Source organism: Erythrolamprus reginae, chromosome 7, assembly GCF_031021105.1.
Source record: "Erythrolamprus reginae isolate rEryReg1 chromosome 7, rEryReg1.hap1, whole genome shotgun sequence".
NCBI classification, from domain to species: Eukaryota; Metazoa; Chordata; class Lepidosauria; order Squamata; family Dipsadidae; genus Erythrolamprus; species Erythrolamprus reginae.
The window spans coordinates 33,580,246-33,597,967 of record NC_091956.1 but is presented as its reverse complement, the minus strand read 5'-3'; the positions used below and the strand labels follow the sequence as shown (position 1 = coordinate 33,597,967).

The window sequence follows — 17,722 nt, the reverse complement described above, 5'->3', positions numbered from 1 at the left end:
AAACATTTTACACAGGGGGCCAGTTCACTGTCCCTCAGACTGTTAGAGGGCTGGACTATTAAAAAAATCCTGCGGTTTTTTTAACGTCGCCCTGGGGGAGGAGGAGGCGAAGTGGAGCAAGTCTCCAACTCCTTGCCGAGTTTTCTCTTTCTCTCTCTCCCTTCCTCTCCCTTTCTCTCTCTCACTCTCTTGCTTTCTTTCCCTCTTCCTTTCTCTCCCTCTCTATATTTCCCTCTTTCTTTCTCTCTTGCTTTCTTTCTCTTTCTCTCACTCAGTCTATATCTCTCCCGCTTTCTTTCTCTCTTTCTCTCTCTTTCTTTCTTTCTTTCTTTCTCTCACTCACTCTCTTTCTATCTCCCTCTTCATTTCTCTCTCATCCCTCTCTCTTTCTTTCTTTCTCTCTGTCCCCTTCTCTCTTTCTTTCACATTGTTTCTCTCATTTTTCTCTCTCTTGCTTTCTCTCTCTCTATTGCTATCTCTCTGTCACCCACTCCCTTGCTTTCTTTCTCTCTCACACTCTTTCTCTCTCTTGTTTTCTTTCTCTCTCTCTCTCTCTTGCTTTCTCTCTCTTGTTCTCTCTTGCTATCTCTCTCTTGCTTTCTTTCTCTGTCCCTCTCTCTCTTGTTTTCTTTCTTTCTCTCTCTCTCTCTCTCTTACTTTCTTTCTCTCTTGTTCTCTCTTGTTCTCTCTCGCTCTTTCTCTCTTCTCACTTTCTCTCTCCCTCTTTGTTTCTTTCTATCTCGCTCTCTGTCTGTTGCTTTCTCTCGTTCTCTCTTTCTCTTCCTTTCTGGTAAACTCAGTCGTAGTCTGGGGCTCCAGTTCGAGCTGTTCTTCTCCTGTTCCAATCTGTTCAAACCCATTCCAGTCCGTGTCTTTGGCACTACCTTTCCCGCTGGCCACTCCCATTGGCCAGCTCAGTTGTAGCCTGGTTGTAGCCTGGGGCTCCCATCTCAAATGCTGAACCTCTGCCGCCAAACCACTGACCAACACCCGCCGCTCATACCTGCTGGCATTGGAAAGTAGAGTTCTTATTCTTGGCAGCCAGTTCAGGCTTTTCTTCTCCAGCTCCAATCCGTAGCATCCAATCTGTAGCTCCCCATACCCCTGCCAGCCCACTTGGGAGGGGGTGGGGAGGCTTGGCACCAGCACATTCGCGGTGGGTGGGGGCAGCCGCGGCTCCCTTTCCTTCTGCTGGCGCCTCCTGCGGCCTTAGACGCAGGTTCCTTGGGCGGGGCAGCTCCCACCCGAGGAACCCGCGGCGCTGGCCAGCGGTAGAGATAGGCGGTGGGAGAAGTAAAGGGAGCCGCAGCTGCCCCCGCCCGCCGCAGATGTGCCGGTCCCGAGGCCCCCCCCCCGCTCTCCCAGGCGGGGCTGGCAGGGGGATGACGAGATACGGATGCTACGGATTGGATGCTACGGATTGGAGCTGGAGAAGAAAAGCCCGAACTGGTTGCCAAGAATAAGAACTGTACTCTCCAATGCCGGCAGGTGAGCGGCAAGTGTTGGTCGGTGGTTTGGCGGCAGAGGTTCAGCATTTGATACGGAGCCCCAGGGTACAACCAGGCTACAACTGAGCTGGCCAGTGAGAGTGGCTAGCAGGAAAGGTAGTGCCAAAGACGTGGACTGGGATGGATTTGAACGGATTGGAGCAAGAAAAGAAAATGGGGACATTCAAAATAAAAACCTTTTCCGGCCTCCGCACTTTCGTTGCTCCCCGCCCCCAACTCCAATGCCCGGCTCTGTTGCGCGGCCTTGGAAAAGGCTGCGCAGGGGATTGTTTTTGTGCGTGTGTGTGTGTAAAATCTCGTGCGTTGCCACGGGCCAGATGAATGGCCTCAGCAGGCCGCATGCGTCCCAAGGGCCGTAGTTTGGGAACCAGTGCTTTATGGCATCATCAGCATCCATAATGTATTATATTACTCATACAAAATATATGTGTAACATTGTTTTCTGAATTGAGTTGATAGATCCATTATTTAATGGTACATTTTAATTTAAATACACACACACACACACACACACACAATTTCTGAAATAAAGAAACTTGTATGTATTAATGTTTTTCCATTGTCTGGATTTTTGTAGTTCAAATAGCGTTTTTCTAACGTATAAAAAATATAAGATTTCTTCATGTACTGTTAAGTATCTATATACCGCATTCTTCGCAATATAAGACACACCGGAATATAAGATGCACCTAAATTTTAGAGATGCAAAACAAGAAAAAAAGTATTCTGAACCAAATGGTGCAGTAATATATTATTTAATAAAACACCAGTGTAGCAGAATACTTTTTACAAATATGTATACATTTTACAACCATGGACAAACTTCAAACTTGACAGCTTTAAGACTTGTGGACCAACTCCCAGAATTCCAGGTTTGGAGACCTTTGCACGCTAAATCCCTAACCCAGGGGTCTTCAAATTTGGCAACTTTAAGACTTGTGGACTTCAATTCCCAGGATCCTCCTCCAGTCATGCTAGCTCAGGAATGGGAGTTGTCAAGTTTGAAAACCCCGGGATTAGGGATGCAAGGGTGTCCAAACCTGGCAACTGTAAGACTTGTTATTATTATTTATTAGACTTGTATGCCGCCCCTCTCCGAAGACTCGGAGTGGCTCACAACAAGTAATACATGAGATACAAATCCAATATTAAAAACAATTTTAAAAACCCTTATAAAAAAACAGACATAAAATCCAAACAAATCATACATAAAATGGAACAGCTGGGGGAATGTCAGTTTCCACAAGCCTGGCAACATAGATGGGTTTTTAGAAGTTTACGAAAGGCAAGGAGGGTGGGGGCCGTCCTAATCTCCGGGGGGAGTTGATTCCAGAGGGTGGGGGCCAGCACAGAGAAGGCTCTCCCCCTGGGTCTCGCAAGATGACATTGTTTTGTCGACAGGACCAACTCTGTGGAACCTAATCGGTCCCTAATCGGACATTGTTTTGTCGAAGGCCAACTCTGTGGAACCTAATCGGTCCCTGGGATTCGTGCGGCAGAAGGCGGTCCCGATGGTATTCTGGTCCAATGCCATGTAGGGCATGTGGACTTCAATTCCCAGAATCCTCCTCCAGTCAAGCTAGCTCAGGAATGGGAGTTGAATTTCATTAGTCTTAAAGCTGTCAAATTTGAAGAGCCCTAGATTAGGGATTAGGGGTGCAAGGATCTCCAAACCTGGCAACTTTAAGACTTGTGTATCCTCCTCCAGTCATGCTAGCTCAGGAATGGGAGTTGAAGTTCATTAGTCTTAAAGTTGTCAAGTTTTAAGACCCCTGGGTTAGGGATTAGGGTGCACTGCAAGGGCATTCAAACTTCCTGAGCTAGTCCTCCTCTAACTGTGGCTACTTTGCTCTTTAAAATTTTTAGCTCTATTTACAAAGAGCCATAAAGATTATCACCGGAGATTCAGGAAAGGAAGTGTGAGGGACAAAGTTGCAGTCTTTTTAGAGGGAGGGAAAGAGGAGCTGCTTATCTCTACCACCACCACCACCACCCCAGTTGCAGAAATGATCGAATATGATCTAACAGGAAGTGAAAAGTATCTCCTTCTGTAGTCAGGGCAAAGGTGGTGGTTGCTTTAGTCCGATCTCATCCTGGCAAAGAGATATTGGAGTCCAGATTGCTTTAATACTAGAGAGGTTGGTGAAAGAAACAGTGTTGAATTCAGGTTTCTTTCAGTATGATAACTGGAAAGGGAGGTGAAGTTTCTGTGCACACGCGTTGTGTCTTTCTTTTCATTCTGCTTTGAGAATGGGCGGGGCTAGGCTAGTCAGTGATAGAAATGAAGTCAATTTGCATTAGCTACCATCGAAGGAGGCTGCTCAGAAACACTGAACAATTTTGCATAATCATACAAACACCTCTCCCTTCTGTCCTCTTTCTCTCTCTCTCTCTCTCTCACACACACATAAACACTCACAGCAGAGTCTGGTACTCGGATCATGCAGGAAGAGTGCAGGGAGAGCAGTTTCTCTCGTCCTTCCAAGAAAGCCTCTCTGCTGATGGGGGGTGGGGTGGGGAGCATTCCCCAAAAGCCTTTCATTGCAGTTGAGTGTTTCCCCTTTGAGGCTGCTTGTTTTCCTTCTCCACCTCGAGGGTGCTCCTCCCCCCCATTGCTCCTCCATGTTGGTGTCATCAGAGGCTGATTGGAGCACACTAACCTTCACCCCAGGCACTGGAAATTAAGCCTTGCATTTTCTCCAGTGAAGCTGCCATTTCAATTGCTAACTTCGCTATCTCCCCCTTCGTTCTTCCTTTCTGATTGGCGGTTGGATCAGTCTCCTGGAATACTGCCAATCAGCTGTCTGTTGCCACCAATTTTGGCTATTACTGCTGTCCTGCCAAATCCCCCCTCCCCAGGTGCAGGATTCAGTGTATAGGACGCACCCAGTTTTTGACCTTCTTTTGGGGTGTGTGAAAAGGTGTGTCTTATACACTGAAAAATACAGTAATCAAGTTATTCCCCTTTGACAAAATTTATTATTTGAAACAGAAGCTTGAAATTATTCCCATTTCTCAGGTCAACTGAATCTGTGTTTTCCATTCTCACCTTATTGATTAAGAAATTTATGTTTATCAGAAAGCAAAGTTATTTTTTTCTTGCCCATCAACAATGTCTGAATAAAATTGAATCTGCATTTTTCTGGCTGAATCATCATTGTATACTGTATTTTTCGGAGTATAATATATACCTTTTTACCCCCCAAAAGCGCGTGAAAACCTTTTTTAAATAAAAGCTTGATCTGAAGAGGCCCAATGCCATTATATCATCTTTTAAATAGCAGAGAATACTTCCAGAAAGCTACATCAATTTTAAAGATTTGTAAAAGTATAATTTAAAATGTCCTGGTTTAATATTCAGTATTAGTATAAGATAAGGCAGCTGAGTTAAACCCTGACTTAGTCATGTTTGGAGTAGTTCTATTTAAATAATTGGGAGGAGTAAATTTGATTACATTTAAGAAAACTTTCTGGGATTAATATACAGTAATACCTTATCTTATGAACTTAATTGGTTACGAAACGAGGTTCGTAAGGTGAAAAGTTCGTAAGACGAAACATTGTTTCCCATAGGAATCAATGTAAAAGCAAATAATGTGTGCAAACCCACTTTAAGGCTTTAAAAAAAGCAGCAGGCAGACAAAGTGAAGGCTAACGGAGTGGAGACAGACAGCGAGGAGAAGTGAGGAATGGAGGTCCTAATGAAGGCTACCGCCGCCCCAAATCTTTCCCAAATCGCTCCCCCAAAAGCTTTGTATCTTGCCCCAAATCTCTCCAAAAATCGCTCCCCCAAAAGCTTCATTTCTTGCCCCAAATCTCTCCAAAAATCACTCTCCCAAAAGCTTCATTTCTTGCCCCAAGTCTCTCCAAAAATCGAGTCTAATCCCATCTGCAAGGAGTTTATAATTCTTTAATACTGGCAAATATTGGTTCATAAAGATACACTTGCCCTTCAGTCTGAGGTATCTTTCCGTCTGGAGTTCAATTATGTTGTTATTTAAATTTTAAATACCTATCCTCCAGGAATTTGAAGTATTTTGTTTAAAAGCTTTGGCTCTAATTTTTATAAGCATCTTCTGGAGCAATTTTTCTTCAGAATACGTCCTCCAGATTTTTTATATTCCAGTTTATATCAGCCTCTCTTAGTATGGGTAGAAGGCCTGGTAGGAATTATAATAAATTACTGCCACTGTTTAAATAGTGTATTAATTGTCAAAAAAGGTAAGTAGTCCTCGGCTTGCAATTGTAGTGACTATTGAAGTTACAATAACACTGAAAAAACTGACTTTTGACCCTTTTTCACATTTACAACCATTGCAGCATTCCCCATGGTCACATGATTAAAATTCAGATGCTTAGCAAATAGAATCTGTTTATGACAGTTGCATTGTCCCGGAATCATGTGATCAACTGCAATCTTGACTCTGAAAAGGAAGAAATCACAGCTACTGGTTAATGGACTTAAGTTTGTTGTTTTTGTTATTTCACTGCATTCAAGTTGTTTGTTTCTACAAGTGAGCCCTTTGAATTCAAAATAGGGTTTTTCTTTGGATAAAGAAACTATTGTTGCCTTGTCCTGTGTGTGGGTCTGTTTTTGCTAATTAAAGGCTCGTACCAGGAGCCGACTGAATAGTTACTAACTTAACAACTGCAGTGATTCACTTAACAAACAGAAACATATAAGATTGATGGCAGAAAAAGACCTCATGGTCCATCTAGTCTGCCCTTATACTATTTCCTAAATCCGCAAGAACATTACAGGAATTAGATACAGAGAGACCAAAATTGCTAATGTCTGTGCTCTACTGCACGTAATCTTTCTGAACCAACAGTTGTCCACACAGCCCTTCTCCTCGGGTGACGCTGAGGAATTGGAGTCTGCACACATGGCTGCATTACAGCACGTGGCTGGGACAATCTTTCCACTTCTGACTGCAGGGTACAAACTAAGGACTGCAACCTAGAGATCTCACCGTATAAATTAGATGTCCTTATGCAAAGAGACCATCACCCCAGGTTCCACAAAGTACTACAGAACACAACAGCCAAAAAAGTGTTACACTGGACCAAGCCAGACATCTTAACAATTTATTGAAAAACAAGTACTTGCCAAGAAAATCAACAACCCCTGTCACTTGACAAGTACTTGCCAAGAAAGTCAACAACCCCTGTCACTACTCCTCGTTTTTGGTCTGTAGTTATATGAGTCGCATGCCACTACCTTTCTCTCTTCCTTCTCTCACTAGGTCTCAGATTCCAGCCAGGAGTTCTTGCCCTGGCCTCTGTGAACTGAAACGTGATGAGAAAGGTCGTGAAATGGGGCAAAACTCACTTAACAAATTTCTCACTTAGCAACATAAATTTTGGACTCAATTGTGGTTGTTCACAAGACTTTTTTTATCACAGAGATTCCTCCAACATTGAAATTACAATTTCTTTGATTTTAACATACTGTACTGTATCTGTTTAACTTCATTCTAGTCCTAGCAGTTATTTTGAAATATTTTTATCATATTGATATCCAGATATTTTACATTCTTCTCAACCTTAAACATTGTTTTATTCATCAATTTTGTTTGATCTCTTATTTTCATATTTTTGCTAACTTGTTTTATTTTCTAATCTTGAAACCTGCTAATGCATCAAATTCTTTTCCCACAATCTGTTCATTTGTCTTATATGTCTCTTCAGTATTTCAAAAGCCAAAATAAATAAAAGAGGAGACAGACAGCATTCCTTTCTTGTTTCGTTTTTGTACCTCACAGTTTTGCTAGATCTCCATTATCAATTATTTGTGTTTTCGATGAAATGTAAATTGATCTTACCACATTTTTAACATTCTCTCTGTAATTCAGATCTTCTAAAATCTTGAACAGGAAAGCCCAGTTCAAATTGTCAAAGGCATTCTTTACATCTATGAAAATCAGTGTGGCTGGTTTTTCATATGCTATATTTCAAAATGTCCAACATTTAAAGGATATTTCTAATATTGTCCTTTAACTATTTTTAGGTAAAAGCCTACTCTGATCCTCATGAATAAGTCTTCCAAAATTATTTTCATTCTGTCAGCTACAATCATTATGAACAATTTGTAGTCACTATTTAATAATTAAATCTGCCTCAGAAGGGAATGAAAGATTAAGAAATGTGAAAAGTAAATAGAAAAATGATAAATAAATAAATAGTTTCTTGTAAAGTCAAATCTTGTTCCTCTTTGGTATTAATACTATATTGGGCTCTTTCCAATTATCTGGCAACTTTATTCATTTATTTATTTATTTTATTTATTGGATTTGTATGCCGCCCCTCTCTGCAGACCCGTAGAATAGAGTTCATAGTCTTTTGTAAAGGTTATAAAAGTTCGTCTTCAAATCATTTATAATAAGAACCTTACCATCCATCTGGTCCAGGCACACCTAGTTTAACCTGTTCCCAAAAAGTTCCCTTATTGTTATAGGTCATTTGTAGTCTTTTTCTCTTCCTCTGAAATACTATAAATTTTGTTTCTTGAGATACTAATCTGTTTTCTCTAAAGGGATATCACTTCCTTTACATAAGTTAGAATGATATCAATAAAATGCTTTTTGTATGGTCCAGTAGTATAGTATCTTTCTTGTATCAATCTTTTCTTTTTTTAAATTTTTTAATCCATCTGCTAACCACTTACCTGAATTATTTGCAAACTCAAATATTTTTGCTTTATATAATTCATTATTGATTTAATTTTCCCCTGTCTGTGTCTCTGAGGAATAGTATTTCAAAGAATGGGGTTCACTGTGGAGAAGAGCTCTGGCTAGACTATTCCCAATATAAGCATAGAATCTAATATTGCCTCTTTGATTCTTTTTTTAAAAACATACTCAGTTTCCTCCTCATGAATTCAAGATTTACTTTCAGGGTAGCTATTGCTAGTAATGCCTTTTCTATTTATTAAAATGAGATAATATAAATAAATTACATATGAGGAATAATATCTCCCTATACTAAATTTTTCATGAAATTAGATATTGGAGATAGATTTGGAAGTGATAAATAATGATAATGGAGGATAAAAGGTGATGGGATAGAATAATGAAAATGCATGGTAAGGGATGAAATGAAAATCCTTCTAATGGCTTTCAATTCTCACAGTATAAAGAAAGACCTTAGTTTCTTGTAACACTACATGTCGTATTTTTCGGTGTATAAGATGCACCGGTGTATAAGACACACCTAGATTTTAGAGGGAGAAAACAAGGAAAAAAGTATTCTGAACCAAATGGTGCAGTATTATATTGTTTAATAAAATACCTGTGTAGCAGAATACTTTTTACAACCATGTACACTTTTTACAAACTTCAAACCTGACAGCTTCAAGACTTGTGGACTTCAATTCCCAGAATTGCTCCACCAGTCATGCTAGCTCAGAAATGGGAATTGAAGTCCACAAGCCTTAAATTTGCCAGGTTTGAAGACCCTTGCATTCCTAACCCCTAACTCAAACAAACAAACGAGGACAATTCATTTTGTTAGTTGTTCCTTTAGTCACATAAATGGCTAGTGATAGAATCATTTACAATTACAGTTCCCTGCTGAGATTGCCTTAATATTACTATTATACCATGAGGTTTTCAAAGACCCCTTTCTTGACTACTCCAATATTCACAATTGAAGTGCATGGAAATATATGGCGATGATGATAAACCTGAAATATTCCTTAAAATGAGTGTTTCTAGAGTAGTGATGTCCAACCTTGGCAACTTTTAAGACTTGTGGATTACAACTCCCAGAGTTCCTCAGCCACCTTTGCTGGCTGAGGAACTCTGGGAGTTGAAGTCCACAAGTTATAAAGTGGCTAACGTTGGAAATCCCTGGACCAGTGACCTACAGTACAGAGTCCCTTCCAACTCTTTCTCCCTGTGTGTGTCCCGTCCCCCCCATGCAAGAGTAAAAACAAAACCTCATTTTCAAGACTTTTTTATTCCCTTTTGCCCCTCTTCCTTCGTTTCTCTCTCAGAGATCAGTCGTGAGGTGCCAAAAATAAAACTGAAGGGTAAAAACTTCCATTGCTTTAAGGGCTACATAAACAGCCATCCACCCAAAGCTCACTCGACTTCAGGCTATTGTTGACAGTATCCAATGATCTTTACAGTACACCTCTCCTGACACCTTTTGAGATAAAAAGTTCCGGTACCGCACGTTGCATCCCTGGGCGTATAAACTGTCCTAGCCGCAGCTCCGCACTTTCTCCTTCGGGGGATCCGAGCGACTTCTCCCCCTGGGGGCCGAGTGGGAAACTTGGTTGCTAGGGTCGCTAAGGGAAAGGGCGGTCCCCCAAAACTTTTCCCCTTGGCTGCTTTGCATGGAAAGTTTTTGTGAAAATGGCAGGAGGAGGAGGAGACAGGGCAGAAAGGCGGGCGGCGTGGGGCCAGAGATGGAGAAAGCCGTGAGGTTGAGGTTGCTCTGGCACGGGAGCAAACGAGCAAGTTGCAGAGGCATCGGGGGCCCTGGCATATGGCAGTGCAGGAACACGCTCAAGGAAAAGGCAGCAGTAGGAAGAGCGTGCGTCCCTTCCCCCACCCCCAAGAGGATGGTGAGCTGAGGAGCCTCCCAGCAGGCCGAAAAGCGGCTCGGGTGAGCGGCTCCGCACCGCATTTAGCAGCAAAGGTGACTTTTCTGAGGTGACTTTTCCCCCTGGCTGCCTTTCCATGGTGGGAGTGGTAGCAGCGGTGCTTTGGAGACTGGATGAGCCCATCTCCCAGGACCTGCCACCAGCCACAGAACGTGGAACGTGGGCAACGGCCTGCCCAAGCGGCTTTCTAATGTTGGCTGTATGGCCGGCAGGGGCGAAGCTGCAGCCAATCCTCCAGTAACCCCGTGGCAGGTCCTGGGAGACAGGCTCATCCAGGTTACAAAGCAACACTGCCACTGCTCCCGCCATGGAAAGGCAGCCAAGGGGAAAAGTTGCCTCAGCAGTTGCCTCAGTTTGCTGCTAGTATGGGGCGGAGCCACTCGCCCAAGCCTGTGTTTGGCCTGCTGGGGGGGCTCCTCGGCCAACGGCCGCTGGTGCCCTGTGCTGCGAATGCCCAGCACTGTGCCTATCCCCAGGGCCGAGCCGCCAGCTTCTGACATTTGGTGTATAAGACGCACCCAATTTTTAAAGTACTTTTTTGAAGTAAAAAGGTGCGTCTTATACACCAAAAATACGGTAATTTAAAAGATTGATTAATACTCAGCATAACTAATAGAAAGGAGATGTGTTTATTGTTATTGTAATTTTATATTGTTTGAGCCGGCCTGAGTCCTTTGGGATTGGGCAGCATAGAAGTCAAATTAAATAAGTAGATAAATGTGAGGAAAATAGATACTGCTACAAAAGTAAAGTATAAACTTATGACTGGTGATATGGTGCAGTATGAAAGGCTATGACGAAGAGAAATACATATATAATAATGATTGTTGCTAAAAGTGAGAATTACTATAAATGTGTGTCATGTGTTGTGTAAATAAAAGGCACAATGTTCAAAACAGATATTTGATCTCTACGTACACTGAGAACTGAAAGTAAGAAATTAAGTATATTTTCCATTTTTGATTTAGAAAAAGTAATCATAAAGCAGGTGATCGATTGTTGAATGCAGCAAAGTAGTATATAATGTAATGTAATGTAGTAGTATATAATGAAAATAAGGTGTGTTTGGGCAGAAATAAATATTTAGCAATAGTTTTAACATTGATCTGGGTGTGCAAGTAGAATGTGTGATGTTTTCTTTTGGGGGGGGGTATAAATTGTTTTATTATTTTTACACACCTTACAGAGATTCAAATTCACATACCTCAAATTAAAATACAATACAATATAATATTAAATGCCAAATTCTTAATCAAATTTTCCTAATTATTTATCCATTTTATTCTGGTACACATCATTCAACCTGCGCTCCCTCCTTTTCAAATTCTATCATCCAGATTTCAGATATTATTTTTCACCTTCATTTGAATTCAAAATGCTATTAGCTATCTAAATTACTCTGGGCTATTTGCTATTTTTCTACCAAAACTATGCCATCATGCTTCAGTCCATTTCTTATATTTTTACTTAACTCATTCTGCTTTTTAAACCCTCATTTTATCGTAGCTGCCCTTAATGAAAGAAATTTCCAAATTTGCTTCTCTTTATATCCCAGGAAGGAAAGAAAAAATAACCATTCACATCATACTTTAATCTGATTGTAACCTTATCAATACACATAGGAGGAAGGGTTGTTATTAAAAATTAAACATGTATTTCCTACTCGCTTCATCCCTTTCATTTCTTTCATTATACCGATATATCATTTCTAATTTAACAAATCATATTTCATTATATATCATATCATTCTATTATTTTTCAGGAAAAGTATCTTCCATTGAAAATCCCAATTTAGCAATAATTTTCCCTAATCTATATATTTTCCACTGTCATTCTCAGTGTAATAGTCTTCCCTATTCAATAAATCCCACTGCCAAGCCCAGTGTAATAATCTTCCCTATTCTAATTGTTTTCACTGCCAATTGCAGTGTGATAATCTTCCCTAATCTATGCTTCCCTAATCTATGTATTTTCCCTATTCTATGTATCTTCCACTTTGGAACTCAGTGTGATAATCTTCCCTAATCTATTTAATTTAGCTTTTCCTTACTTCATCTATCTTTTATTATCATATTCAACGTAATCAATACTAGTTAATATCCCATATTAATCCTCCTTTAATAATCATAACTTATATTATATCCCGTTTCCCTTTCCTCTTATTTTGTTTATCACTATAAATCACATAGTAAATTTATTATTCAAATAGTCAATAAAAATATCAAAAATATTAATAAACATCCAAAATAATCATAGACATTTGCAATTTTCTCATCCATAATAATCATGATAATGATAACCATTTGCAATTTTCTCATTCATAACCATTTCAATTTTCTCTTACTTATTCAATCATTCCACTAAAAAAATGATAATAAACTCCAATAACATTTAGTCATTAATAATTCCAATTCATTTAATTACATAGTCAATTATTTTTATAATTTGTAGCTTTGTAAGATAACTCAATCCTCTTCCTCTTCTTTGCAGTGCTGCTGTCTTCTGTATTTTCCAAATCTATGTTCTTAAAGAATCTCAAGCCTCTTCAAATTGTATTATCCAATGTGTTTTCAGTCAGTTCAGTCAATTCCATCTTGAATATTTTCTTCCTTCCACACCATAGCTGACTTTCTCCTTTCTTCATAGAAAACATATGTGAAGACCAAACAGATAAGATATGCTTCCAACAATGTCAACATTTAGCAAAAACATCTTCACACAAACTGATTGCAATATGTCCTCCGACCACAAGATGGCGCTAGATGATAGATTTTCAAATCTTCCAGTATATAGTATTCCTCTTCATTTAATGAATATAATGGGGAAAAAACATAGCCTCCACAGTGAGAATTTAAGGTTTCCAATTTAAAAAGACAAATTTATGAATAATTAAGTATCTTAGAAATCCAATCTTGGGCAATTTGCTACTTTCTGAAGCTTTCCCTATTCGCCTCATTGCCAAATAGCTGCTTCTGTTTTCATTTTCGGCAGTTTTAGCTTGGTTGAAGATCAAATCGAAAAATAAAATCCAAAATCCTTTTCGACCACTCTCACTCACCAGCACCAGCTTTATATCTTTTCTTCTCTCCTCCAGGTCCTTTCCAGATACATTCTTTCCATCCCGGCATTGCGTTGTCTCCATGGCTGTGCCGGCTCAGGCATGGCTGCCTGGCCGGCTTCACACCACTGCCAGTGCGAGACTGAGCCGGTTCATCTGGTGGGGCATGCCGTCCCCTACCAGACTCCCGGTAGCGTCCCCTGCATCATCTTCCCTTTAGGAAGGATCCGGTCTGGTCCAGGAGGACCAGAACCCCCGGACAGTGGGGATTTGGAGCCTTTCCAAGACAGCGGAAAGGCTCCTTGCTGCCGTGGCCATCAGACCCCGCCCCTCGCTCCCAATGTTTTCTTGATTATTTAATATATTTATGTATAATTGTATAAGGAATACATGCAGGGATAGCAGAGTTGTGTTGGTTTGAGACATGAAAGGACATATAATTTTGTATGCAGGTTATTCTGTGCTATTGACTGAGAACTGAAATGATTTGCAATGAATGTTAAATTCATTATAAACCACAACAGGCAGTATGAACCTGAAAAACAATATATCAAAGTCTAAAGTACCTTGTTTAATAGATACAGTGGAATTAATTATTTCTAGTTATACTTTAATTTTAGAAAAGTAGTATAGGTAGCTGAATTTAGCTGGATGTTAATTACAAATGGAAAAATGGGTGGCTAATTTTTATGATATGAATTAGAATACTGGGAGATATATTATCTAGGTGAGGAAAAATATAAAAAAATAGAATAAATTTTGTCTACTTTGTCATATGTAATTGGATTATTTAGAAAAAAACATAAAAGTTAAACATTCAATACAATAGAAATGTGTTATTTAAGAAACATGTTCTTTGAAAAGGGAATTAAAAAATAATGGAAATGTGAATTTAAATTCAATATGTATGACCAGTGTGAAAAAATATATGAAAGTAGTTTGGTCATGTAGAAAGAATAAACGATAATCAAATTGCAAAGCAAATCTATGAGGGAAATTTAGTGGAGAAGAAAAAAAGGGAACACTGAAAAAGGCATGCTTGGATGGACCCAAGAATATCTTCAGAAGATATTAAGAAATTTTAATCTAAATTTAAATTTAAATTTAAAATGCATTTATGAAGTGGTGCAAACAAACAATGTAAACAAAAAACATAAACAGATTGTTTTCAATTATGAAAAGTTGGGGAGAGGAATGATGAACTATATAAATCAATTTTAGTTATATCTGATTTTCTGATTATACTCCATTAATTTCTTTGGCTGTGTAAAATTGCTGGTCACAAAAGGGAACAATGTGACGTATTTGTACATCTGTATTTAAAATGTTAATTAAAATGACCCAAAACATCAAAACCAAGCTATATCTTCACACAAATGTTAGGAAGATATGGAAGTCTAGAAGGGACAAAACAAATTAAACTCTAAGAAGATAGTGTGACTGTTAATCTTTATGCGAGAAAGCTGTTCTAGTTATAATTTAGAATGATGTGGCATCTCATCTGAAAAAGCAAGTGTGTGACTTTATTGTTTTCCTTGACTTATATCTTCTGATTTAAAGAGAACTAAGTCTCTGACCAGGAAAGTTCAAAATGCAACAGTCTGCATGATGACAAGTGAGAACCACTTTGGTTATATTACACTTATATTGTTAGTACTGTATTGGTTAATAATCAAGTTTCTAGGGACTATTCAAAGTGTCATTTTTGAGCTTTAAAACATTATTTGGTTTCATCTCTAGCTACATTTATGACTTCCTTCTCCATATAGAAGGAATCCAACATGTGGAAAGTTAATTTAGTGTGGCCTGAACCAATATTCTGAATTTATGGTCTCCCTCATATAGAATAGTTTCTCCTCCCCAGCATTTATTGAAGTTAGACAGAACCAGACTCTTAACAGCATTCTGCAAAAGTAAATATATGTAAATGTAAAGTTAGTTATTCAATATGACTTATAGAGTTTGTCAAAGTCCCAAAGAGTGACTCTGCCATTCAGTCGAGAGAAGGAGGGTCTTGAATTTGATTTATTAGCATTGCCTGAATCAACGGATGTTTTACAATGTATATCCTGACACCAAGCATCTTGAGATCTGTTAACTTTGGGGAAATGGTTTATTGGGGGGGGGGGGATTGGGATATTTCATTTGAATGGAGAACGGAAGATGCTCAGGGAAACATGTTCTTCTGGTTCCCAGGGTTGTGGATTAAAGGGAATTTTTTACACTTGTGTATTGCTGCATTGCATTCTGGCTAATGGGGAGGGGTCTCTGCTCCTTTAAATCTACTTGTTTTGCCTAAGGGCATTCAGACATTGCTTTGAATGGAATGCTTTCACATCTGTTTAATAAAAGATCCTTTTGAACTACTTGGATTAGAAGTTCTCACTTTCTTAAGTTAGACAAGAGGCAATAATTACAGAGTTAAGAGTTCATATTTTGTTGCATTTACAGCTAGAGTATGTCTGGCAATGATATTGTTATTATTGAATTACTTTAATTTTATGACAATATCTTAAATGGTTACTTTTTATTTTGTTGTCTGCTTTATTATTGTAATCATAAATTTTTATAGTCAGCAATTTAAAATTCAATTACAGTAATTGATTGAAACAAACAAAATGAAAACATGGGAAGTTGGCATTTGAATATTAGAATAAAGCAATAACTGACATAATTACAGGATCTTAGTAACAATAGATACCAATTCAATTAAGTTCAATTAAAATTAGTTGTAAATCTTAACACCTGACCCATATTGAATGAATTTTAATTTATGTTTACATGTCCTAAATATGTAGTGAAATGCTTCATCAACTCACAACTTCTATTACACTGTTTTTATAGGTTGGGGAGACCCGATGCAAAAAAGTTTGTACCTCCAAATCTGACCTGAGATCCAATGATTTCAGCATTGTTGGAAGCTTGCCAAGAGATTTTGAATTATCAAATTATGACTGTTACGGAAAACCCATTGAGGTCAACAATGGTCTTGGGAAGTCTCAGGCAAAGAACAACAAGAAGCCGCCTCCTCCCAAACCTGTCATCCCATCAGCAGCAAAGCGAATTGATCTTTATGCAAGAGCACTATTTCCATTTTGCTTCCTTTTCTTCAATGTCATATACTGGTCTGTCTATTTATGATAATCCCTTTTTTTTTTTAAAAAAGTGTGTGCAATATACACCATTTCATTACATCATGAAGGCCACCTTGCAACAACTATTTGCATTTGCAAAACAATATACTGAGTATTAGAAGCCAAATGTGACTAATGTGTAAGGGAACAGAGTAGTATCGTGATTTTGAATGAAAGCATGACACTGCAATGTCTGTGCTTGACCAACTGTTGTATATAAATGTACAGCATACACATCTTGCTTTAAGAATATATGAAAGACAACGCATACTACATATTGGACAACATTCCCTTATGACATAATCAAGAATCCAAGTGTTTCTGACAATGAAATTGAAGTGCACGCTGAGTATCAGTAAGATCAATATTCTAATATATGTAGTATTTTTTAAAAAAAATCTATGACTTTCAAGGACAATACCCATTCTTCTTGTATAAAGTTAAATGGCACTGTGAAAGAACAAGCTGATGTTGTAATTCAAAATGTGTAGACTTTGTAAGTGATCAAAGTATATATTACACTGATCTTGTCTATGTGAAAAATAAAGATCAGACAATTACTCATTTTGCAAAATCATGTTATTTATCAAAATTACATTGTTCCATCGTAATATTTGAAAAAAAATGCTGCTGAACACAGCAAAGGGAAATTTTGGCTTATCTTCATGTTGTTTGAAGATGTCTGGGTCTGAAAACTTTCTTTCTATTAATATAACCAGTCAACCTAGTCAAATATACTCCAAAACTGAAGATACACTAGTACTTGACAGCAAAAAGGCCTCTATAGGCCAGTCTGCAAGGGAAAGGAAAACAATCTGAAAAATATTAAAACTTTATTAATACTTCCATAAAATATATTCAAAGTAGTACTGTTACTTTAATGATAGTTATCCGCAAATACATATCCTCAATACATTACTATAATTTCTCACAAATAACATAGAGATATCATAGTGCAATAATCACAGAGTTTTACTGATCTGCTTCATATACTGTATCAATCCTTATACCCAACAAGAATTTGAGAAATCAAATTCAAAAAAATATGTCTATTCATAGACATAATGGGACCTGTTTTTTCTTGCCGCAGCCACTTTTACAACACGATACCCTCAAAAACATGGAAAGAGAAGAAGCATAAGTCTGCATTCCACATAGATAGGCTTCTTCTATGAACATACAAAACCTTCTAAAGATGCGAACTATAGCTCTGTACATAGGGAAAATCAGTTAAGTAAAGAACCTAGGAGATACAACAAGACAACTGCAGATGCACACAGTTAATCTAATACTCAGTGGATCATTGCACCGGGCTATGGACTGAAACTAGATTAGGATTTTAAGTGTCATATGTTTGCACATCTGTTAAAAGCTGTGGTAGAAGAGGGAACTCCTAAGACTTGATAAAATA

At 38.5% G+C, this 17,722-nt stretch overlaps 1 protein-coding gene across 4 annotated transcripts in view; it reads left to right on the top strand.

The window, feature by feature from the left end:
* The window catches only part of GLRB (glycine receptor beta), a 52,598-nt gene extending 35,727 nt beyond the window's left edge, over positions 1 to 16,871 (top strand). For 2 of the 4 annotated variants that reach the window (XR_011559590.1, XM_070757298.1), the window contains one exon: positions 16,022 to 16,871. Coding sequence is in view for 3 of the 4 variants with exons in the window: in XM_070757298.1 (XP_070613399.1) it covers positions 16,022 to 16,318 (297 nt within the window). In the remaining variant the exon portion in view is untranslated. The remainder of the gene's footprint in view (positions 1 to 16,021) is intronic. The other 2 variants (XM_070757297.1, XM_070757300.1) reach the window with 1 other exon arrangement.
* Positions 16,872 to 17,722: the final 851 nt, after the last annotated feature.